The sequence below is a fragment of the Triturus cristatus genome, chromosome 2_2 (genome assembly GCF_964204655.1).
Source record: "Triturus cristatus chromosome 2_2, aTriCri1.1, whole genome shotgun sequence".
NCBI lineage: Eukaryota > Metazoa > Chordata > Amphibia > Caudata > Salamandridae > Triturus > Triturus cristatus.
The window spans coordinates 257,467,959-257,494,799 of record NC_140582.1 but is presented as its reverse complement, the minus strand read 5'-3'; the positions used below and the strand labels follow the sequence as shown (position 1 = coordinate 257,494,799).

General features: G+C 42.6%; 1 protein-coding gene across 2 annotated transcripts in view; it reads left to right on the top strand.

Annotated features, from left to right (window-relative positions):
- The window catches only part of SLC44A1 (solute carrier family 44 member 1), a 419,880-nt gene extending 393,728 nt beyond the window's left edge, over window positions 1-26,152 (top strand). The window contains exons 15-16 of one of the 2 annotated variants that reach the window (XM_085641304.1): window positions 17,093-17,173; window positions 20,533-26,152. In XM_085641304.1, the coding sequence (XP_085497430.1) occupies window positions 17,093-17,173; window positions 20,533-20,556 (105 nt within the window). In that variant the 3' untranslated portion in view covers window positions 20,557-26,152. Of the gene's footprint in view, window positions 1-17,092; window positions 17,399-20,532 lie in introns of those variants that run through there. The other variant, XM_085641303.1, reaches the window with a different exon arrangement.
- The last annotated feature ends 689 nt before the right edge of the window (window positions 26,153-26,841 follow it).

Here is a 26,841-nt window from a genome sequence, read left to right as displayed (position 1 = left end):
CAGCTCTGACATTGTGGGAGGCATATAAGGTGCAGCTATAGCTCATATTGTGGGGTCCAAGAAAGAAAAACAGGCAGAATTAGGGCGTTTAGTACAAGATATATCACAGCTGGAAGGAAATCTCCGAGACGAGAACTAAGATGAGACGAGGCATGCTTTACAGTTAAAAACAAAAGAGTACACCGACGCTTCCAAGGCACAATACAGGGCAACGCTCAGCAGAATCTATGAAGTCTGGGATAAGGCCGGGAAACTACTGGCTTGGCTAGACCATAGGTAACAGGCAAATAGAGTGGTCGTGGAACTTGTGGTAGAGTCCGGTAAGAGACTCACCAAACCGCAGGCGATCACTATTATCAAGATATCTATGCGTCCTAGAGGCAACACACAGACATGGAGGCAAATTCCTTTTTGAGAGACATTTAGTTGCCAATGCTTACTGACGAAGAATGGTCGGACATGGAACTAGAACTTACAAGCGCTGAGGTAGAAAAGGCTATACACGACTTGCGAGTTGGTAAAGCAACGGGCCCAATTGGCTTGCCCATTGAGTTATATAAACTTGCCCCGAGTAAAGTTGCACCTTATTTAACTAAAATGTTTTAGGAGAGTAAGGAAGTGGGCTTGCTCCCCAGCGACCAGAGGTTGGCAACGATAGTGGTCATCCATAAGACGGGGAAACCTAAGAGCATGTGTTCCTCGTGTAGGCCAATATCACTGCTTAATGCGGTAACCAAGATATTGGCGAAATTACTAGCTACTCGCTTAATACTTGTAATCACAAAATAAGTGCACCCTCATCAATCGGGCTTTATGCCAGTCTGAAATTCCTCTCTTAATTTGTGAAGATTAAGAGCTAGACCGAGCCAAGACGATCAGCGAGGATGCGATGGTGGTGTCCCTTGAAGCAGCCATGGCGTTCAATACGATCGAATGGTCCTATATGTTCTCAGTGTTAAAGAAACTGGTATTTGGGCCGGGTTTTATGGGGTGGGTCAGCCTCCTGTATATGGAACCGCATGCCCAAATAGTTGTCAACAATAGAAAATACCACACTTTCAAACTCAGCAGGGGTACAAGACAGGGCTGCCCCCTTTCCGCATTGCTCTTTGCCCTGACACTTGAACCACTAGCGATGTGGATACGAAAAGATCCAGTTATCAGGGGGCTCAAGTTGACTGAGGACAGGGAAGACTGTATTTCACTGTATGGCGATGATATTCTATTGTACTTGGCGTCTCCGGCGGCCTCCCTAAATAGGACATTGCACATTTTCATAGTGTTTGGAAGATTTGCTGGGTACAGGATTAATTGGTTTAAGTCCGTCATCTATGTCCTTAGTGGGGGGATGCCTTCATTGCCCAGTGGCTTTACTATCACAGAAGCGGATAAGGATTTGAAATACTTGGGAATCCGGGTCTCTAAAGACCTGGCTCACTTTTATGAACACAATCTTCTGCCCCCATTACAGCGACTTAGGAGTGATGTCCTACACTGGAAGTCGCTCCCACTGTTCCTATTGGTGCGTGCAGCCCTATTCGATTTTTGTATGTCTTGCAGAACACACCGCACCCGGTCGGATCAGACTACTTCAAAGCCATAAACAGTGCCTTGAGAGAGCTTTTGTGGGATGGGAAACCTGCCAGGATTGCCACTCAGAAGCTAACATTAGGTTGGTACGATGGAGGAATTGGTCTCTCAGACATTAAGAAATATTACTGGGCGACACAACTCACCGCGATAAATCAGTGTACATATAGGCCATAGTGAGAACCCGGATTTCACATGGATAGATGGCTCCTCCCGGGGGAGGGTTTGCAGGGACACTGTACACTAATCCAGCTAAGCTGAAACCGTTGGGACCTACGGAACACGTGGTCCAAGTGTGGCAGGCAGCCACAAGAAGCTTGGGCTGGGAGGGTAAGATCACACTGGGACACCGACCTACTTGGCAATTTAAGACATACCCATGGATTTGACCGTTGGGACTTGATAGGCATCTATAAGGTGGGAGATTTATGTAAGGGGGTGAAGTGATTCCCTTCATACAACTGCAATTGGAGTATCAGCTGGCTAATACCGAATATTTCAGGTTCCTGCAGATCCGACACGCGTTACTTGCGGCGATAAAAAAGGGAGAAACACCACCAGAATCCTCCCCGCTAGAAGATAGGGTCTTGGACGGGAATCTCCAAGACAAAGCCATATTGCTATTATATAAAAAACTCAATAATATGATGGACCCTCTACTCCGACTTCGAACAAAATGGGACTACGATGTCACTGGTTTAGAGGACGAGGAGTGGCTTGAAGCTTTGGCCTCTTCTAGAGAGACTGCCATCTCCTCTAGGCTCAGAGTCGTACAATTGAAGATAATTCCCAGAATATACCTAGCAGGACCAACGATGGTAAGGATGGGGTATGGCACTGAGGCCGAATGCCTTAGGAGATGCTGACAAGAAGGCACTTTTATGCATATACTCTGGGAGTGTACGGTCATTCAGAGATACTGGTCCGCGTTAACGGTGTGTATGGAATGAGTAATGGGCTACAAAATCGACTGTAACATTAAATGATGTATCCTGAATATCTGGGGCCCAACAGATTTGAATACTAAAGAGAGAATTTGGGTGACACTTGGAATGATGGTTGCTAAAAGAAATATAGCAAGAAAATGAAGGGCGCAGGAACCACCGACATTGGATGAGTGGGGAAAAGACAGACTGGTGCATGGTGACAGGACTATATATGAATCCAGGGGGTTTCCCACTAAATGGACGCAAATCTGGGAAAAATTGAATGACTAAAGGGGAGGACTTTGTGATCGCCCACAACCCATACGGTACTGGGACGATACTGACCCAGATGGCTGGCTATAAGGGGGTCTAATGCAAACTGTGTGTAACTAGCATGTGATCTCGGGTTAGTTGTCCACTTCAGTTCAGTTCAAATAACTTTATTCGATTGTAAACCTTACAATCATAAAAGTAAAATTCATAAACATACAATTAAAATCAGACCATCCATTTCATTTATACAGCAGAAATGTACATAATCAATACAAGACAAGAATAACAGGCAGAACGAAACATGTTAAAAATATAAATAATTGTAACAAGGTTAAAAAGATTAAAAATGCATAACAACAATAACATCATAATTATCCCTCCATGCTTTTCCTGAAGGTAATTGCTAGTTTCAAAAAGCTGCATACAAATAAAGTGCAGTCGCATTTCAGGAGTTGAAGGTAATAAAGTGCTGGTTTGATCTGTGTGAATTTCAGTTCTTTCAGGCATGGTTTTAAATATAGCCTCCGAGGTACTATGTAATAAGGACAAATAAATAAAAAGTGTGCCAGATCTTGCGGAGACTTCCCGTCGCAGCCGCAAGCTGGCAACACTTGACCTCGATGGGCCCCACTCGGTACCGCTAGTAAGTAATGAAATAAGTCAAAACGGAACCTTGTTAATAGGTAACGTTCATAGCTAGACATAGGCCAAGATAAATATGGTTCCATTTGTAGACAGGTTTTAAGTAAAACATGTTTCCTAACACTGTCTTTCTGGAGCTCAACCTCTTCCCGGGCGAAATTCCTGGTTGTCATAAATGTATTTTTCACAAAGAGGGCATCTAGTTTAGTAATGGAATTTGGGGTTAGAAACCGGTCCATCCGACCTATTTCAGTAAAACGGTCTTTGATGTACTTCAACCACGGAACCTTAAACCTTCCATCCCATGTTAAAGCTTCTTTTAGTATATCATGGGTGAGAGGTATATCATTATTTAACCAGCAGTTCAGCCAACATAATAGGGGGTTTACTGCTAATCTGTCGCTAAGGTAGGGCACACCTAACTCCTCATGTACCGAGAAGTTTCCGGTTCCCCTTGGCAGCCTCAGTAACTTCTTCAGAAAATTATTTTCTGTAACCTCCAGGTCTTGCGTCTGGCTGTAGCCCCAGAGCTCGCTTCCATAACAAGCAATGGCAACACTCTTGGCCTGGTATAGTTTAAGTAAGGCAGCCACCGGACTATTGCCCATTTTTCTCGCGAAGTCAAGTATGGCTGCATTAACACGGGTTACCTCGCCCTTCTTCTTAAGAACAGCAGGACCCCAAGATAATTGGTGATCGAGAAGAACCCCGAGGTATGAAAAGGTTTTAGTGGTTGGAATTTTTTCCCCATTTATGTTGAAGAGATTAGGTTTTTGCGACCCTAGGCCTATCTTCATGGCATAGGACTTAGAATTGTTAATACTTAGGCCGCGAGACTCCATAAAATCAAAGAAAGAGTTTAAAAGTGTCTGAAGGCCGATTGCTGTCCTTGAGATACGGACTGCATCGCCCGCGTATAGCAGGACTGGAACACCTTTTCTGCCTACAAAGGGGTAATCCGCTCCGTTTACAATCGAATAAAGTTATTTGAACTGAACTTGTCCACTTTTCGCCAGTATAAAACTCCAAATGTACATGATTGTATGATGTCTAGTATGTCTAATCTTGTCCTCAATAAAAAGTTATTTTACAAAAAAAGAAAACATTTAATCTGTGATACATATGTCGCTTTGTGGTCCACAAAATAATTAGATTTTTTTTTTATTTCGCTGGTCTTGTGCAGGCGGTGACATGATTAGATGCTGAATTATCAATGTTGCTGGATATGTATTGCCCAATTCAGACAGTCCTGTGTTTACTCGGATACTGAACGTAGCTGCCGTGTTAGTTTTGTTCTTTCTTTTCTTTCATAAATATCTCCGGGAGCTTTGAAACGTCTCATCTCACCTTTTTGTGTGTGAATGGTAAACATCTTGAAGCTTTGCCTTGTGCTCCTGTGTTTGAATGACTGCCTCATATCATCCATATTTGTTTATCATTCAAAAATCACAGAATCTCTGCCAACACATCAGCAGCAGTAGTTTCAGGGAAATGCTCTGCCTAATATTGACAAAGAGGCTGAGTCTGTGTTGAATTGGACTATGTACTTAAATCTTCCATGATCTCCATACATAGATTAGCTGGACTGGCAAATAAGGGCCTGTTTACAAAATGGTCACTTGAAGGGCGGCACTAAAACTAATTGTTATTTCGAATCTCTATGCCAGCAAGGGTTGTGTGACAATGTTCCTGTGCTCAGTGAGGTAGCATACTTACCTTGGACCAGAGTCAAAGTGTACATTATCCTAATGTATTCCATGTAAAGCAACTCACTAAGGATCAAGCATGCTCATCTTCAAACGTGTTAGGCTCAAGAAAGTTTCTAGTGTACTACAATTAACTTTATTTTGTTTTCAGCATTGTCCGCACCTTTTATAGCTCTCAAGCCAACTGTATAAGGATCATCAGTAGCCCCTTCTATTGTTCCTTGAAATGGAATGGAAAACAAACCTCTGGTAGCTTACTCAGATTGTCTCTAATTGAAATACATATTCACAATGACTTATAATCATAGTAATTTATCCTTACTATGTGCCCCATCTGCATTTTAAAGTCATTGTGAGCAGTGGCGTCACTAGGGTTGGTGTCACACGGTGCGGGTAACTCATGGTGTCACCCCCTCACGACTTACCGCATGGACCTCCTCCACTCCGAGTCCGGCTTCCCCCTCATTTCAGGGCATGCCTGGCGGTTTAACCAGATTTAACTGGTGGGTGTGTTTCTGCCAGGCAGCTCTCCACCATGGTGGAGTCATGTGACAATGACACCGTAGTTGAGCCTCCCACTCAGGCTTGGACATCGGGAGGAGGTGCGCCTACAAGCTATTCCAAATAAAGGTCTCAGTTCAATAGCACATAAATGCCCAATAAAGGGCAGCCAAATATAGCCCCCCGCCCCCCTTCCTGTACTCTGATGGGAGTGACAGAAGTAAATGGTCGGAAAAATGATAGCGCCACAGATTCACCCCTTGTGTCATCTTCACATTTTAAATTACAGATGGTTGCCAGGTCACATGATAGTGAGTTTTACAGCATATTTTTCATTACATATTCAAATTGTATCAACTTTCAAAGCACAGTAAATAGTAGATGATGACCTTCAGGTTACCCACCCAGTCATATGTACTCATAGACATTCTTTCAGAGAGCACCAAAAATAGACACAAGTAGTGAATCGGAGAGAACAAAGAAAGTGAGACCAGCCGCCACATGGTGTGTAGCGAGCAAGGGCAGTGAGTAACCACTACTAGGGGGATTTTGGGGGGTTGAACTTGGCCCCCCCCCCCCCCCAAAGAAAATTTGGGAGACAAAGGCCAAAACAAAGCATTTTTCATTACATATTAGATTGTATTAACTTTTAAGGCATAGTAAATGATTACTTTATAGAGCACCAGGATACCCAGTCATAAATCGCAGACAAGGTATTCTTCACAGTTGAACTACGCTCGCGCTGCTGCTAGCGACTGCATTTTTTAACTATTCCTGTTTTCTATTTGATTTGGTGCTTCATTTTTTCCCCTTGATTTTAACGGTGTTTAGGCTGGGATCAGATTGGTAACTTTCCCCCCCTCTTACCGCACGTAAAATTGTTCAGATCACCGCCGCTTTGGTGGGTCCGGGTCATGGGGATACCCCAGGGTGGACGCCATTTTGGTTTGGGCAGTGTATTTTCTGGCGGGCGCCATTTTGAGCGCTACTGCGCTCGGTTAGCCTCGCGGGACGCCTACTTAAGGCGGATTTCTCTTCGCGGGATGCCTGACAAGGTATTCTTCACAGTTGAACTACGCTCGCGCTGCTGCTAGCGACTGCATTTTTTAACTCTTCCTGTTTTCTATTTGATTTGGTGCTTCATTTTTTCCCCTTGATTTTAACGGTGTTTAGGCTGGGATCAGGTTGGTAACTTCCCCCCCCTTACCGCACGTAAAATTGTTCAGATCACCGCCGTTTTGGTGGGTCCGGGTCACGGGGATACCCCAGGGTGGACGCCATATTGGTTTGGGCAGTGTATTTTCTGGCGGGTGCCATTTTGAGCGCTACTGCGCTCGGTTAGCCTCGCGGGACGCCTACTTAAAGCCGCTTCCTCCCGCGCAGCGGTACCGCGCAGTGGGACGCCGTCGCTTAGCCGGAGTCGTGCCTGAGTCCTGCCCGTCTGCGCCCGTCCGCGCTAGGGACGTGCGGGACGTTGCAGGTGGGTGTGCCTGTATTTGTAGCTAGGGTGGAAAGATGATTACGTACTCCAATGAGGCGCTACGGTCCATTGGATCGACCATCACTAAATGTATTCAGGTTAATATCCACCCTTTAAGTGGCCCTTATTGCTGCGCTTGTAAAGGTTGGGCTTTGGCCCCTCCTGCTCCTATTCGCCAGAAGCCTGCTGCTGTTAATTCTCAGAGTTCGACGAACGCCCTGCGGATATTTAGCCTGAATGTCAGGTCATTGGTATTACACCATCAAGATATCCTTGACCTTTTGCAGGATGAGACCCCGGATATTCTCGCTATCACTGAAACTTGGCTGCAGGAGGATGATGCAGCTATTATTAACCTTGCCTTTCCTCCGGAATACTCTATCTTCACCCTTAATCGCCCTACTAGAGGGGGGGTATCGCACTTGCGGTGAAATCTAATTTCTCCTGCATCTGGAATGCTTTACATATTGCTGGGTGTGAGAGTGCTTCTTTTAAGATCGGGATTAGCCCCCAGTATTCGATCTCGGGGATGGTGGTCTATCGCCCCCCAGGCAATGATGTTGCGTTTAGAGAGGCTTTCCCTGACGCTGTTAGCACTCTGGCAATTGGTTGTGCCAACTTTTCGATATTTGGAGATCTGAATCTCCATTTTGATAATCAGAGTGCTCCGGCTGTATGTAATTTTCTTGCGGATCTTGAGGCACTTCAGTTGTTCCAAAAAGTCTCCCAACCTACCCATATAGGAGGGCATATATTGGACCCTTTTTTTACAAACTTAACGGAAGCCTCTATTCTTTCCGTATCACCCCTTGGATGGACGGACCACTTTCTTGTGGATATTCGGGTTCTGTCACCTGGAATTATTCCAATTCCCTTAGCCCGATCAATCCCTAGAAGATGCTTGAGTAAGCTTAGGTTAGAGGATTTTCATCTTGCTCTGACTATTGATCCGCCTGAATATTTGGATGATGTTAAATTGGGCTATGACCAGTTCTGTAATTGGATTACCAGGGCGCTTGACTCCCTGATTCCCATTCTGACTAGTAAAATTAGTCCTAGAAAGTCTAACCCCTGGTATGACAGCGCACTACGTGCACTGAAAGGGAACTGTAGGCGTGCCGAGAGAGAATGGCGGAGATCTTATGACACGGCTAAGAAAGCGTTGTATCTGGCCTCAATTAAGACCTATCACCGTGCCATATGTAGAGCTCGTGCGACGTTCTACTCTCTGGAATTCCGTAACAGCCCAAATCCATCTAAAACCATTTTCAAAGCGCTCAAGGATCTGTTGTCCAAGCGCACTACCTCTCCAGTTATGGCCTCTACCTCGCACTGTGAAGCCTTAGCATCTTTCTTTTTGGAGAAAGTGCAGGGCATCTACCGTGCTTTTCCTGGTACGGGACCCTCCCAGAAGGCTTTGGTGGTTGTCCCTGCCTTTCCCATGCTGGATTCTCTTCCGCAGCTTCTACCTGAGGCTTTTGACATACTGGCTCAGAAGGTTAAATCTGGCTCACCTCTGGATCCGATCTGTCCTGCTCTGTTTAGGAACCAGTCCTTTGTGGGACGCCCTACAGTTTGCTCTTTGATTAACATCTCGCTGGCTACGGGCACGGTCCCAATCAAATGGAAGCGGGCAGTGGTTTCTCCTATTTTGAAGAAGCCAAGTTTGGACGCTTTAAGACTGGAGAATTACCGCCCCATCTCGTTGCTCCCTTGGCCGGCCAAGCTGATGGAAGCTCATGTTAATCAGGCTCTCACCGACCATCTCACTCGAGCTAACATTCTGGATGATACCCAGAATGGGTTCCGGGCTGGGCATAGCACGGAGACTGCCCTTCTCGCCATAGTTGAACATCTGCGTTCGGTGCTGGATCAGGGACAGACGGCGGCGCTAGTGCTGTTAGATCTGAGCGCCGCCTTTGATACTGTCTCGCACAGTATCCTTCTGCACCGTTTGGAGGAGATTGGCGTTATGGGGTCGGCCCTACAGTGGTTCCGTTACTTTCTCGACAATCGGTCTTTTTGCGTTGCTACACCTCCATATCAGTCCAAATTCCATCCTCTGGACCTGGGGGTGCCGCAGGGATCCTCACTGAGTCCCACCTTATTTAATCTTTACGTTAGACCGCTGGCTGATGTCGTCAAACAATGGGGCATGTATATGGTCTCATATGCTGACGACACTCAGCTGGCGGTTACTATCAGTGGGGATGCCGATGTGGACGCCCCCAGGTTCCAGAACGAGCTGAGGGAGGTGGCTAGCTGGATGACTACCAACTGCCTCCAGCTTAACGCTAAGAAGACCGAGGTTATGATCGTCGGGAAGGGAAGGGATCTCTGGGGGGGACAGATGGTGGCCGCCGGAACTTGGTGTGGCTCCAACTCCGGTTATGGAGCTGAGAAATCTGGGAGTATGGTTGGACTCTACTCTCAGCTTTGTGGGGCACACCAAGAAAACCGCAGCATGCTGTTTTGGAGTCCTTCGGGGCTTAAGGCCTGTCCTTAAGTTTTTTGACCCCCCTACCAGGCAGATGGTGGTCCAGGCAACAGTTTTATCTCGCCTGGACTATGCCAGTTCGCTTCTGATAGGGAGTAATCAGGCAGAAATTGTTCGCCTTCAACGCGTTCAAAATGTCGCTGCTAGAGCCATTGTCGGCTTGCCTAGGTCATGCTCGGTTTCTAGCACTCTTTGAGCATTACATTGGCTGCCGATTAAGTCGAGAATTCATTTTAAAGTTTTATGTTTGGCTTTTAAAATTTTGAAAGGATCCGCTCCCCAGATCCTTTCGAATCTCTTGTCCGGCTATGTACCGACCCGTTCGTTAAGATCTTCGGGTCAAGCGCTTGCAGTAGTTCCGAGGTTCAAGCTGTGCCGAGTTGGTGGGCGCTCTTTCCGGATAAAAGCTGCAGCGCTTTGGAACTCGCTTCCGTTTGAGCTCCGCGCAATTGATGATCTTCTGTTGTTTCGGAAATCATTAAAAACTTTTTTGTTTTAATTCATCCCTCTGTCTCTGTTCTTCTGGTTAGTGTCTGTTGTGTTATATCTTGTCACGCGCCAGGACGCCCCTTAGCTGGGGCAACTGTGCGCGTTATAAATACTATTAACATAACATAACATTCCTACAGAGAACACTAAAAAATGAAATGTCGAGCATGAAACATGAATTTAACCAATTTATTCTTCTACCACCCAAATCTGTGTAGACAGTGAGAGCCCAGCCGTGCCTCTGCAGACAGAGACCCCTGTGCCTGTTAACAGTGTGATAATGACTCATTAATTCGGTTGTACAGTGGGCTACCAGCTAGTCAACAGTTTATTGGAATTTATAATATCATAGGTATGGTACTTTATACTGGTGTGGTGTTCCCACTATCCGGCAACACGATATATCAGTGGTCGAAGTGGGGGGAAAAAAAGTAGGGGAACTGTGGGCGGAGAATCAGAGGGCGGGAATAACCCAAGGATTGGATCAGTGGGCGGAGCCAGAGGTGTGGCCAGAATGCGCAAACAACCCAATTTTTTGTATTTGTTTGGTTTCACTGCCCAGTTTTATCAACCAATGGATACACATGATTATTTAAGGTTATAATGAGTTACTGACAGTAAAATGTATTCACAAAGTGGGATATACTAATCACAGAATATCACAGAATGTCCCCAAATACGATAAAAAGCACAAGCCATTTGTCTCCGAGCCATGGAGTTTGTCATCAGCACTTCTCCCTTTTCCACAACAGCAGTTCAAACATGAATGGCTAAAAATCCTAGTTTGCAAATGTTTTCTAAATAATAATGGCTCTGCCATATTTGCCTCATAATGCAAGATCTGCAGCATGATCTGACCATTTAAACTAATAAATTGTTTGTAGCTCAAACGTATCAAAAGTTAATAAAAAATGTGACTTGTGTTGCTGCGGAGTAGATGACAGTTAATAGCTCACTGTTCTATGTTAGGATTTTAACTTATAAACTGCAAGTAACAAAAGAATATCTCCGACAAAAGCAGTAGCCCATTGGCCTATTTACATTATGTGCACTTTGTGATCTGCATGGTACATGTTCTTTGCAGCAGGTTCATTAACCCTCTGAGCTACCTTTCCATGAGTCAAATCTTCCATTAGACAAAATTCCGATCTCTCTCTACGAAGAACAATTAGTCATCATGACATTTTTATTGTTACCGAAAATTGCTGGAGGCCAGGAAGGAGGCAGCAAGCGCTTTTAAAACCATAATAAACTTGCAAAAATGATGCCTCCACCTAAAGTCAGTACCTGGTGCAGTCACACCGGTTGCACCGCCCTAGAGCTGGTCCTTCTCAAGGGTCCTGTGATCTCAGTGACAGGGTCACTGTTGTTCTAGGGTGTGCTGCTTCATAGGCCTGCCCTCAAGACTGGCGGTGAACTTCAGTATGAATATTGGTGGACAAGCCTTGAAAGTTAACCTACACTTGTCATGCTAGGGTCCACCTGCTGGTGCTACGACACCGGGGCTTCTAATGTCTTGCGAAGCCTTCTAAGGTCTAGCATGAGATAGTGCTCTCTCAGGAGAGTGGTCTGGCGGACTGGTTATTAAGGGTGCACCTGGTTCCCCAGTTCGAAATTCAGCAGCTCTGGCCATAGTGCCACATCATCTCCCCCACTGAACACCATACTGTCCCACTGAGAAAAACTCAGACTGCCTTCAACTGCAACCCAATTGTTGCCAGCTATAAACACCTGGATGTGGCTCAATTTAAATTACACACTGGGCAAGACTCTTTCATACTATAAAGAGGTGTCTGCCATCATGCGTCTAGTGGCAAAGCTGGTGACTTTGGAACCTGGGCTTGAATCCAGGCCAGGGGATTAGTTTCCCATTGGTGCAGTGGCACTGGCGACCAGGGGCCGGGGGGGCCCACCAAACCATGATTATTGCTCAAATTTGTAATTCAAACAGCATCCAGGTAGGCCATTTCCTTCCTTGCGCTAGGCTACATGACACGCTACCGATCCATACTCTAGTACTTAATCAAAATTCTGTGATTGCAGACATTCACGTAACATACCTTTATTAAAAAAACAAATAATGTGTGAAATGCAGTTGTAAATGTAGGTAATTTCATTGTTTATTTAAAGGCTGTAAATTTCCCCTTGGTATCTTTTAGACTGACACTCCAGTGCAAAATGATCCATAACAGGATTTGTAATGTGTAAAAAAATAAATAAGCACATACATACATACACAGAGGCGTAGCTAGAGCTTGTGGCACCCGGGGCTATCCCTCAGATTGCCGCTCCTGGGAGGGGGTTTGCTGGGGAGAAAGGACGGCGAGCACTTGAAAGAGATCCGAGAGACACGTAGTATCGCCGCTAATAGTTACCTCGATCATGCAAGTTACATGCACATACATGACACGGTCCAAGGCTACACAGTTGAATACACCGGTGGCTGGCAGTACAAAAGAGAACACACAGACTGCATGATCTATCTGGGGACTCAGAAAAACCGCATGTGACATCCATCAGAGAGCTGTGTGAATAATTACCTGGTAATCCCCTCGGCACAATGCAAACATGCACATACATGACACTGTTCAGGGAGCCATCATCTACAGCTGACATTATATGACCATTCATCATGGTCCCCCCATTAAAGCAGTGCACTTTGTGATCTGCATGGTACATGTTCTTTGCAGCAGGTACATTAACCCTCTGTGCTACCTTTCCAGGAGTCAACCCTTCCACTTGACAAAACTCCGATCTCTCTCTAGGAAGAACATTAATCACTGAAGTTATCATGACATTTTTATTGTTTCTGAAAATTGCTGGAGGCCAGGAAGGAGGCAGCAAGTTTTTTTTAAACCATAATATACTTGCAAACACTACGCACCCACCCGAAATAGGTACCCAGTGCGGTCACACCGTTCGCATCACCCTAACCTGCTCAAGGTTCATGTGACCTCAGTGACAGAGTCACAGCAACTGGATCACTGTTGCTCTAGGGTGTGCTACTTCGTAGGCCTGCCCGCAAGACTGGAGATTAACTTCAGTATGGATTGTGGTGGACAGGCCTTCAAGGTTAACCCACAATTGACACCACTAGGGTACACCTGCTTGTGCTAAGACATCAAGCCTTCTAAGGTCTAGTGGGGCCTTCTAAGGTCTAGCATGGGTATGTGCTCCCTCAGTAGAGTGGTCTGGTGGACTGGTCATGAAGGCTGAACCCGGTTCCCCAGTTCCAAATTCGACAGCTCTGGCCATAGTGCCACATCCTCTCCCCCACTGAACACCATACTTCCCCACTGCCTTCAGCTATAACCTAATTGTGCCCGCTATAAACACTTGGATGTGGCTCAATTCAAATTATGCACTTGATAACAGTAATATGCTGCCTAAAAAAAAAGTAAAAGCAACCACTCATAGGGAATGCAAGATTAAGTAAAGCATGTGAAATGTAAGCAGAAACAACATGGTTACATTAACGATCTCTCACTCACTATTCAGAAATCAGCGAGTGGTTTTACCTGAAAAGTTAAGGACATGACTAGAGGGCCCTGAAGGGAACCGTTTCAATGTCCATTGCTTATATCCTTACAAAACGTAAGCAGTATGGTTTAAAAAGACCACATCCATAAACACAGAGCCATGGTACACATTTTGTTTTCCAATCCACCCATCAACCAGGTATTGCAGTACATCCAGGAATGGTACACTTTCCCACCTGGGAACAACAATGCTGTTCAAAGAAAGACGAGAAAACAAAAGTAGCGCTTTACTGGCAAACTCTGTAAAGTAATGCTGATGTATTTGGATGTAAATAAAACCAATCTAGCCACTTTACAACCACTCTGTCTTGCTTTATTTAGTTATGTATTTATTTTTCATATTTAACACCTATTTCTCTCCATCCCGCTGCACTTTGGAATAGAAAAATGTCAGAAAAAGGGCATTTCTCGCAAGAGTGTTTTTCTATTTTGGATCCATTTCACAGGGAAGCAACTAAATGAAAGAAGGAAAGAGGTTGTGAACAGTTTCTTCAAGTCACGGTTTTCAGTAAGTGAGGAGCAAGACAGAAAGAGAGGGAATAATAGGAAGAGAGAGGGGGACAGCTGCCAGCACAAAAAAGAAGAGGACATTGCCTGAGTCCTATTCCTTCTCTGCCCGTCCACGAAAGCAAGCCGGGCCTTATCTGAATGCCTTTGTCCTACCCCAAAATAGTGCCGCCTGGGTCGGACCGCCCCATCCCAGCTACGCCACTGTACGTACAGCAGACTTCATTTATGAAAAACGCAGAGGGAAAAATGCACCGACCTCTGCGTTACTTTGAGGCTGTTGCACCTTTATTACTCACCTGGAAGCGACAGCATTCAAACATGTTTGCTTTGGCCTTCGGAATGACATCAGCCGCCTGCACCCGGGCCTAGAGTCTCTGGTGAGTAGTGACGACGCCACTGCCTAGAGAGGCGCGCAGACGCGGCGGAGGAGGAGACAGTGCGCACTGCGCACAGGCACCTCCTCCTCCTGAAAGGTTAGGTTACGTTGCGTTCTGTTGCTCTGCACAGCACACACCGGCCCTTTGGTGTCACCCCGTGTGAGGGTGTCACCCGGTGCGGTCCGCACCCCCCACACTCCCATAGTGACGCCGCTGATTGTGAGATTTAACTTGTGCATGTCTTCCTCTTAGTATGAGCAAATTATGGCATGCAGTCTACCTTTTTTCGGCTATGCTGGTAATCCCTTTATGGTTGCTGCTGCTTTCCTTCCCACCCAAACCTCAATCATTTCATTTGTTTCTTGAAAGTTAATCTTTGGCGATCAATTCTGCCCATGTTGTAGGTAGCATATATTTTGACAAAATATATAGACCCAGCGTGTAATTTTTAACATAGAGACTGATACAATGTAGAAACACCATTGCTTGGTCCTTCAAAAAAGCCTTTGGCATTTAGAAATAGACCATGATGGTTACAGTGTGAGAAATAGACAGGCATCTAAAATGAGATTGGTTTAGTGTTTTCACAATACTACTGTACAAAGAAGTTGTTAGATCTGGTCGTTATGCCAGCGTGTTGTAGCACTGGTGGTGCCATGATTCTGTTAAGGATGGAGGAACTTCCTCTTCGTTGAAGCAAAAGGCAAACATTGCTTGAAGAGAGATACATGGTGGATGTTTAAGATGATATGAAGTCTGGATTTATGTAAAGAGCGTACTCCTTGTATGCTGGCACCGAGATCACAATTTTAAGAAAGAAGACCTGTAGAAGCCCTCCACTTAGCATGGGTTTTAGAAAGTAGGATAGAACAACTTTCCCATGGTGGAAATTGGAAGAGGATGGCTACAAATGACCTTTTGTTATCTAAGCTTAGTTATTTCCCCTGTACTGATCTACTGCCAATGCTGTATCTCCCGCCTCCTCACAAGGTCGTCCGCTCTAGAGCACCCATCTGTGATAGTGTTTATGATTCTATGATTTATGTTTCTAGATTTCTTTTAGAGCACTGATAAAGGTGTTGGAGAGTCACAGTGGGGAGTAGCGCCAAATAATCAGCCTCTGCTGTAATTAATGCGCTGATAATCGGCTCACATGCCTACTTGAGGTCTGAGCAAGTTTATTAAAATTATTGTCTGAATCGTAGAGCTGGGCAACACGAATTCCCTCTCCATCCACTGAGCATAAAATGCTAAACCACATCTATTTATAGACTAATATAAAGATCCTTACACACAAGGCTTTGATGGAGATTTCCTGGCAGAAATTGAAATAAAGAGGGTGTAGCAGGTGTGGAAGAAACCTGCGAGACAGAGAACCTTCAGCCCTCAAATTCATACAAACATGAACTTTTCAAAGTTGAAAATTCTTGCTGACTAATGCCAAGCCTGAAAGTGAGGCTTTGCACTGCACAGTACTGTGGTTAACATTAACAGTTAAAATAGTAACGGCAATCACAGAAGCGCTAAGGTAAATCGGAAACCTTTAACAGGACTGAGTCCCCTTCCCACTTGTGAAGACTCCTTGCCATTTAAGCAACTCAGCGAGGTCCTCATTGGCAAGCACAATATCGATTTCCACCTTGTTAACTCAATTGACCTGACCCAACCATGCCTGCTTTCACTTCTTTTGTGAGTGATGTTATGTGCTGCCTTCTCACCATACTCTTTTAATTAAATAATTTGGAGTGCACTCATTCAGTATATGCTATATAGAATTCAAGTCAAGAGCCCCATGTTCTGTTTAATAGTTTGCTTTATTCTTCATTTCATTTAAAATGAAAGCAACCAACGTGTTTCATTTCTTTTCTCTAATGGAACTTCTTCAGGGCTAAGTTTGTCACATGAGAAAATCCCTCCACTATGGTGACCGGTGGTCTAAAGATCTGTCTCCATATGTTTTAGTAGAATCTTCCATGGTCTATCCATATTGTAAAAACAAACAGTGAATGGTGTATTAAAAAATGGTGTGGGTTTTCTCTCTTCAGGAATTTTGACATAGTAGTCCATCATTCAAGCATTCCTTCCAAACAAGCGTTTCCCCTTTGGGAGGGATGTTGTAGTTAGCATTCAGGAAGCCTTTTAAAAACATTGCATGGGGGCGTACTCTTTTAATTATGATCACTTCTCCTTGTCTACATCGTTTATGAACTATGTAAACGATTGTGTGTGTCCTGTGTATCCAAGCACTGTTTGGTACCCAGGCCTTTGCTGTGTAAAGAAGTCCTTTGTTCCTGGGGGTCAGACCCGCACAATATGAACACAACAAAATAAGCACCAAAAATCCTAATCTGTAATGTAAGTGGGGTCTACTCCGTGGGTGCTCATGTAAGTACCAGCAAGAGTAAAGTTAGTTGTTGAAGCTGCTTATGGAAAGTTGAACTTTGGTGGGGCAGGAGAAGTCCATTGCTGGGACAAGAGATGTTTAAAAATACATAATAAATACATTTCTTTAATAAATTGGTCAAACTGAATTTGTTCCATTTACCTGTTTTTGCTTTACAGGAATTTGTAGAGAACAGTAGAAAATCGATGAAAGATAACAGCCGAGGGAGTGGAGCAGAAGGCAGAGAGTTAAAACCGATGGTAGGTGCGGACCACCATCTGGCTGTCCTCCAGGATTTCCATTTTTACTTTCTGCCTCTCTGTGTCTTCACTGATTGGGTGGCTTCGGGTGATGTCCTTGCTCTCTGCATCACTCAAGACGTTCTGCTTTTTCTATGTGTTTACTTGCCAATCATCTGGACGGCAGAGTTTGTATCACAGCTAAGACCATCTCCTGTAAAAGTCAGCTGAAAGGAGCCACATTGTTCTTATATTTGCAGCAGGATGGTTTATAAGCCCTTAATTCAGCATACGCACATGCACCCCCATCTATTTTGTTCTCAATAAGTTATGATTTTGGCTGTTTGTTTTGATAATTTATAAAAATATAAAGAATTGTTGAAAATAAGAAACTATGATCAATATTTTTGTTTTAACATAAAATACTTAAATAGAGGTTTCTTAAAACTCATAGCAAATAAAATCCCTTATGAGTAAGACGCCTGTCATGTTATTAACCAATAACCCTCCAAGCAAAAATGCATTGCACATCTTGGTGTGGACTGAAACATGTGGTCTTCCTTCAGTTGACTGGTAACATATTTCTCTTCCATCTGTACCAAATGTGCTTGTGTTGATATTGTGTTCTTGCTTCAGTTTTCCATTTTCTCTCGGTTTATTTTTTCTGTTCTTCCTTTTTACTTTTTCTGTTCTTCCTTGTTTCGTGAAGAGATGCACCAAACCTTACAGATAAAACACGCTCCGGTGGGCTTGAGAAAGCCAATTTTGTACGGGACGCTTTTTCAGCTTTTGATGTCTAGTAGCTGCTTTACTACAGGAAAGCAATGACACCAGGTGCGAAAGTGAGAAAGCTTAGTGTGCCTTATTATGATGACCAGGGTTTAAGGCGGTTGGGGGAATTTTATATCTCAGCATGGGACTTGAGTCTTTCTCTAGAAGATTGAATTTCACTAGAACAATCAATTGGATACATATTGCAGTAGGCTATTTGGCATGTTGGGTGTTTTAAAGCATGCTTTAATTAGTCATAACTGTCGAACCACATTCTAGGGAAGAAAGGCTTCATAGAAAGTTGTAACCTAAATCATTGAGAAAAACAACTTCCACAGTCTTTAAAACATGTGCCGTAAATGTATCTCAATTCTTTGTAGTGATTTTGAGTTGTTTTGACTGTAATGATGGGAGCTAATGGGCTACTGTCACCTTAAATGAGGTCCTTCGTTGGACGACACTGACTGTGCAAGCTTCCTCACTTTCCATTTTTGGTGTAGGCACTATTTCCGATCTAGGTTTATTTAGTGAGGTTAGCACATGTAAACAATGCAGTCACCTTCTGTGCTATAACCAAACCCACCATAACTCCCTTTTTATAATATTCCTGTAGATGCAGTTGTGCTATTAAGTTGCATTTTCTAAATCACATTAGAAATAAATACTTATGCTGAGTTGTGGAGTAGAGCCAGAACCTCCAGAAATCGCAGACTGAATCCATCATGACTAAGAGATACTGACAAGCTGCATTGGGACCAAAAGTTCAATGGTGGCTTACACTCGTATTCCTCAGTTTTCAGCCAGTGATATTGGTCCTCGTGATAAGCAAGCTCGCCCTGTACGTGACCAAATACCTTTTTCTGTCAGATGGCAGCATTTGTGCATGTTCAGGACTCTTTCTAGATCTTTCCATTTGTGGTACTTAACTAGTTCCGTTGAAAAGTATTATGGCTCATTCATGATGTTGGCTTCGTGATGTGCCACAGATCAACATTATTTTGCATCTGGAGAAGTTAAATGACCCACAAGTATAATTAAAAAAAAAATATTTAAGGATTTCTAAAATATTAGGACCCGATTAGCATCTTGGCGGACTGGGTTACTCAGTAACAAACATGACGGATATCCTATCTGCCGTATTACAATTCCATTATCTCCTGTGGAACTTGTAATGCAGCGGACGGGATATCTGCCATGTTTGTGACGGAGTATCCCATCCAACAAGATCCTAATCAGACCCTAAATGCTTTAACTCCACATATCACGAAATTAGCCCCTTTGATCTCTCACCAAAGTAGAACAGTGAAGCTCCTTTTCATCCCTTTCCAAATTCTTCTCAAAGCATTGAAACAACTGTGAGGTTGAATGGTTAAAGTACACACTTTTTGGGGGAAACTATTTTCCTCTTTATTTACAATTAGCTGTACTTTTACAGTACCATACAGGGATATACAACCATATCTGTAACCATGAACTGTAATACAGCACTACAATGCAGTTCTACAGAACAAATTCCAACCCAAAAGGCAAATCACACCTTAATAATAGACATTCAAGATTGGAAAAAATAACTATTGTTGTTCATAAAAACAAAGCCAGTAACTTTACAAATGTTATTTTAAATTAAATCTTTTGCCAGACCACTTAATTCACCATGTCTGAGAAATGTACCCTCAAACCTAATGGTTCTTTACTTAGACTTAAAAACATTACCCTGAAAAAACATTTCTAGTCCGCAAATTAACGAATGCCAGCAGTCGTGCATTAAAAATGTTCAGGCTCTGTCTGACCCAAACAGCTAACACATTTGTGGCAAAATCTGGAAACATATAACACTCATTAGTCGCAAAATAACTTACTGCTCTGAAACCGGTTATCATTTCTTATGATGCTCATTAAGTGGTTACTTAGTCACCATGGAATAGCAGATGTGGTCCCTGCCCCTGTTCCCCATGCGCATTACATGTTGCTATTTACCACAATATATGGTATTGTGGTCACGTAAGCCAGAGGGATTACCACAGTTATGGTACGAATAAATGATGCCTGTGTTAGGCGCTTTCAGTGAGTGAGAGATTAAGTTATTAGGTAACTGTTTTCATGTTTCTCATAAGGTAAGAACTTGGAAGATGTGTGGACCGCAGTAACCCTTGTAAATGTGTATCATTTTAAATATGGTTCAACCTGGCAATAATTATGCACCTTGTGTAAAAAAGGCTTGACCGTATTAGCATATCTTCCGGTACACAGGTCAATAAATCACAAAATTTATGTTGCAAGTCATTTCCATGCTAATCAGTAATCTATGTTGATGATGATATGGGCAAAGCTTGTACTATCACTTCCTGTCCATAAGACAAGATTTATGTTTTTTTTACGGTGGAGTTGTTGAAATTCAGCACATTTAAGCTAGTCATTTTTCTGATAAGTCCAATAATTTTTGGAACTGAATTTCGACATTGCTAGTGCTTTACATAGAATCAAAATGGGTAGAAATTTTGCATGGACTGTGTGTGTGGTTTCTAGCTGCTCCCGTCTGTGACATCAGTTGTTCTCTGTTCTTTCGATGTAATGTTTCTAAACCTGTGTCATGTGACTTTGTTTTCTAGGCCTCTGGGACAAGTTCTGCTTGAATCTCACCCAGCCGCCATGGAACCCCCTGACATTCCAACACAAACAAAAATTGTCAACATCACAAACCAGGGTTTTGATCCTCTTTTGGCATTGGTTAATCATGTGATCTCTTCATACGGGTGACACTACATGTGACATTGCCATTGTTACGCTGTGTTTTTTATTCCACAGATAACTGAAAATACTTACTTTGAATGCCACAGTTTGTCTTAACAAAATTGTGGACAATGTCATAATTTTATAATGGTGATCCATGTTAACCAAATGTAACTGGATCAAATGACACGTAGAACACTATAACCTAAAATGGAAGCTTTTTGTCGTTTGGGAACTTTCTATAACAATTGGGTCTAGAAAGAGGTTTTGGTATTATGTCCAGGAGGCAAAATTCACAGATAAAAAATCTAGAGAAAGATAACTGGATAAACTTTAGGTTTGAAAACAGTAATCACAGGTGAACATCAGTTGGGACTGAGTTAGAAAATATGTATTGTTGTTTGATCTTCACTAGTTTGTGTTAAAACTATGCTTAAGTCTACACACCCTCAGATTTGTTACTATTTTCTTCTTGTGTCCTCTTGTTCCCAAGGATGCTTAGCAGAAATCAGATCTGGGATCGGTTGCACAAATGTACTTTATCCTGTCAGATTTATTTAAGCTTTTCAGCTGGTTGCTGGCATAAATGGCTAAAGAGAAAGCACGATCTACTCTACCACCCCAGAGTTCAAATCCAACCTCATCCGAGAGAGAGTGGGTAGAGGTTATACACCAAACTAAGCTACAAACAGTGAATGTTATTTGTGGACCAAAACAGCAAATATTAAGGAATTTTAGCTGGGTAGGTGATGTAGTTACCTCTCAGGAATTTTAGAAAATGTGTATTCAGTTGCATATTTCAGACAACTCGAGCTACTTTTGTCAACATTTCAGTCCTAAACATCACTGTAGTGGACTTTTGTCAGGACACAGACTCAATGAAAATGTCCACAACCAGACCATTAGTTTTAGGTACTGTTTGACTGAATGAAGCAGAATATACATGCAGAATACCTCAAAGGCTGCAACTGATTTGTTCAGCTGTCACTTTGCAGCACTCGAGAAAATAATGGTTTTGAAGAAAGTAGGGGCTTGATTTAGAGTTTGGTAGACTGCCAGATATCCTTTTCATCCTATTACAAGTGCATTAGGATAAATTGTCCTTACACAAATGCATATCCTAAAGCACTTATAACATGGTGGATGGGATAACCAACTACCACAGATATATACTTACGCACCAAAGAACCTAAGGGGCCAAGCAACGGCACACAAAATATTCAAATAAGCATAGTGAATGTGTCCGTTTTGGTAAATTATTATCATGAGCCCTACTACTGAATGCATTATTTTTAATCTATTGAAGAAATCATGGTTTCAAATTGCTTTTCGACAGTAGACCACAGAATGGTTGGGAGTTCCATCCCTGGCGCCATCCATGTGTCTCTTGTAGATCAATGAGGGGTTATAGACCATGCTTATATGATCAAAATTACATTGTCGCATATGGGGACAACTTATATTTTCTCTTTTACAATGCAATATCCCCAGGCTCCCAAAAGAAAGGGCTTGTCTTGCCCTCAAATGAACTATATTGCAGTGAATTGCAAAATGCAATGTGTATAATATTTATCACCACTGAAAATTAATACTAATATCAGAGTGTGCTGAGAAAATAATCTTATCAGCTCGGTAGACAATCGCCCCCTTATTGATTTTACAGATAACATAAGTGACAGCCAATATGCCTGTATCTTTCATCATTAACTTGGTCGCTTGCAGCCCCCACATACTCTATTTCTAACATCTAGGGTAGCATTTTCAATTATTTGTATCAGGATAATCCATAAGCTTGCACAATGTACCCCTTGTCCTTGTGAATTTCTGCAGGTAGCCCTTGCTTTGGTATTTCTCCGTCACTATGCGTCAGTCGATCTTACAGTATCAAGTCCTGAGATATCCTCCACCTGCTGGCTATGTTGCTTCTGGCTATGTCATGTCCAGCATTGCCAAGTATATTCTAGTGTTTGTGTAGAAAGTAGTTGGCCACACCTCCAAACTCCCCTTTCCCTTTATTCCCCCAATTTGTTTCGCTTCGTTGTTTTGCCTTCCTTGCAAATCGCAGCGTCATCTATCCAGATAAGCTGCGGGCTAACCCTCCTCCAAAACACCTTGATTCGTAGATATTCCCACCATATGTGCCGATAGTCACCCCTGTATCCACATGATCTGCGACAGATCCATTCTAATGAAACTAAGGCTTTTAGTTGTGTATATGTGTAGTATGCTGAATGTAGTACTTAAAGATGTATCTGGTGGAAACCTGCTTTCATGACAACTGTTCTGGTTGTTCACATCTCCATCCCCTATTTAAAGTTGTCTAAACTCCACAGGACTCCATTTATCTCTCACTGGTCCCTTGCAATCGGGAGCACTGTAGATTGGTGCTATTACCTTCATCAGCATAGTCTCTGCTAGTACTCTATTTCCAGGAGGGGAGCACTCCTGCACGTCCAAAAGACATTCCCTATATTTGTGCAGGGGATATCTGAGTTGTAGATATTTAAAGATTTGGATTCTATGTAGACCAAATGATGCTTCCAGGTCTTCTTGTGTGTTTTATATAACGTCATTCAGGTTATAGCAGTCTTTGGGAGGTGGGGGTCTATCAACCTATCGATCTTGTTTCTGCTTTCCACACCAGCCCGACTGTGATCTTGGACTCCATGTTGTGTATTGGAGGGGGATCTTCAATAGAAGTGGCTACTATTAGATGGAATTAACTGATGAAGCAAACTGCAGAAACCACTTTTAACTAATATGAGCCTTTAATGAGCTAAATTGGCAAGTCCCTTTGTACAGTCCCTTAATATACAAGAACTGTATTACCTGTTTAGAGAATGGTTCACAACCCTTTCATGGCTTATTTTCATGTATAATATAGTCTTTTGACAGGTTCTACTCATAAGAGATGCGAAAGTAGGACATAATATGAGACTGAAATAAGGATGTGGAACCAATTGTTCTAGGAGAGACCCAGCGATAAAACGCAAAAGCTACGACTTTTTCCATCGTCTAACAGTTTTTAACACTAATCCTTTATTATTGATTTTTTTTTTTTCGTCACTTAATGTAAGCAGCAATCTTAATGCATACCTGAATTGACTATCTAACATTGTCTCATTGTTGTGCTAACTACAGGTTATACTTTTAATTTTACACATTGTCCAACAAGCTTAATTTTCCAAATCTTTTGTGACCGAATCCTGGATCTTTCTTGGGCTGGAAATTCCTCATGGTTAAATGAATATGAACAAACCTGTAGCAATACTTTTTTCCCCTGTTGAGACCGTCGAAGGTTCGCATATAAGAGCTGAGGAGGTGAGCTCTTCCTTACTGTTACTTTTCTTGAAAGGATATCAGAAATCTATAAACAAATGCTTTGATACGTTATGACTATTCTGATGGCCAGCACTGCGCAGGCGCCATGTTGCCATCACCTCTTGGTCGGACTCAGTGTAATGAAGGCTAAGCAAGACTGGTTACCCAAGCAGAGAATGGCCAAGCATGAGCCAGCGACAATCCCTTGACATGGAAAAAGGTGAATGGTCTTGCTCCACATAAACCATGCTGCACCATCTTGGACAAATTTGGTGATAGGATACTGCTGTGGTGCGAATGTGATTATCTTCTGAGTGTGTTGATTTACTGCTGCATGAGGCATCTTCATCCTAAGCTGGGCAAACCACAAGAGCACAGCTCCATTCTTCTGCACAATGAGCTGACAATGAAGATCAACGGGATCATGTGCAGATAGTGTTCATGTCTAACAAGAGTAAATAGTGGCAACGACGTTCCAGTGATGTGGGACAACCAACCAAACTCACTTTTTTTATTCTTATTTTTATTTTACTTCCCTCAGTCTGTGCCCAAAAGTTTTTGATTTTTGGATAAACTGTTTGTCTTGAAGGGATTTCATAGACTCGTCAGCTCAGATCTTAATCATCTTTACAATGCTGAGGGATTTGCTTCCACGACATGGTGCTGCCCCGTAGAACGTCCATTGTACGACTACATTGAGCATCTCTGGCCAAACCTTTGACAGGAACTGGTGGCTCTTGCTCGCTTTTTATGACTTTAGGCATCATTGTGTTACTTCTGAGAAAGGGAGCAAGTTTTTTTTTAAATTTTTGTTTTTACTTATCTCCACACAGGAACTGACTTTGGTACCACGTTCTGTATGATGTGGCATAGCACGGAAATATTTTGTAATGGTTTACGAAGCAATTCCGTGTTTGTGTTTTTAAACTGTTTGAGATGATGGTCCACTTTTTATATGGCTAGATTGTACAGTTCAAATTTAACTTATGTGATACTGTAGCTTTCTTTTCTGTGAAATCACGTGATGTTTCACATCGTATGCTATGCACACAGGCCAATCGAAAGGTGCCTGATATGAGGAAAGTGAGTTATTACATACACTTGTTCCGGAGCCCAACCACATTGGTTTGATTAAAAATGTGTTTAAAAGTTAATCCATGGTAGAGGATGCTGAGAAGTATATCCATTGGCCGCCACTTAATTCCCAACCGTGCAGTTTTGGATCACCTACCCATACTGTGGAAACTCATAGTAATGATTGTTCTCGTTCTACAAGACATTTATTGAAAAAATAATAATAATTTAGCAACAATTACATATTTCCATATACTCCAGTAAATACACAGGGTCACTATATCTTCCATCTAATGTGTGAAGGTTTGTTTTAGTGGAGTCATCCTGTGGAAGAATTCTGTATGATTCAAGTATTGACATAGTTATTGGAACAACCGAGTTTGTACAAATATTGCATTTTATTTTCAAAAATAGATGGTCCTGACTTCAGATTCATATATGAAGAAGTGATCTAATTAGCAAAATGACCATACCATGTTTTACTGGTTTGTTGCTCCCAAAATTTAGCACTTTTTATAAAATACAGAAAAATTCTCCATATCAAAATTACTGTGCGTTTCTAATATATATATATATTTTTTTTTAACACCGCAAACCATTTTTATAATTGTCATAGTTTCATCAGCTGTGATGGTCCTAGTATCATAGCTGTGCACAGTGGTGCAGGGTTGAAACAAGCTTATGGTGGTGCATACATTTGTCAAAGTTCATATTACGCTGCAGTATGAAAACAGGCTTTCCATGACAGACCTTACCACCATTATCGCGCTACAGGATTTAACTTCCTGTGGTTCTCACATGTGTATTTACACTGAATGTCTTAGAAGGTGTAGATGCCACTGCTGATAGACCTGGCTGTATTTTTGTGCTGAGAGCATTCTGTACGTTTTTCCAATGGAATTAGTTAAAATGGTGGTATCGTTTAAGAAGTTCAAACGTTTTGTAATACGAAATGTAAATAAAAAAAGTGACCAGTACTGCTCTATTCAGACTTTCTCTACAGACTTACTGTTTCTCAGCGTACTGAAGCCAACTGTATTTTAGCCTACAAAATGTATAGATTTTTTTATGTGACAAATAAAACATTTTTGTATGGAAACGTTATTCAAGATTGGTTCCTGGGTCGTTATTATTCTGCAATGTGCTGCTGCGTATCTTATCCATCCTCCCTTGCGGAACATGCCCATGAGTGACTACAAAAGGGGAAAAAACTGCAGAAGTTTCTGCTTCACAGAAGTATTGGTTCCTAGGTTGTGGATAATGAGTGGCATCCCTGAGTCTTACTTGTATTATTTTCTATGCCTGCACAGCAGTAACACATGAACCTCTCAGCGGTCGAAATTAGAAGGATAACATTCCTACTTTGTATACTCTTCCTTTAATTTGTTTTGAAATGGTCTAGTAGTATTTCCTTGTACTGTATCACATTTTAAAGTAGATGAAAATGTATTGTCAAGAAAAAAATCAGATTAAAAGACACATACTTGTGTTCCATGAAAGGCTTCAAAACAAAGTCGTGCAAAAATGAGAGCCTTTGTTTTAAAGGGGAATGACTTTTGGGCAAGTGATCACAAATAGAATTTTCCTAATGCAGTCTGTTTGCTGCAGAGGGAGGGAAAAGGAAGCTAGACCAGAATAGATCAGTAGTGGCCCTTGGAGCATATGCTGCCAGTGAACACCTTTTCTCCTCATGATGACTATGTACATCCTTTACACACAAAGTGGAATTCTAATTAGTATTGAGTCTGAAATTGCATAGTGTAGTTAGGTTCCTGTAGTTAACCAAACCAAGT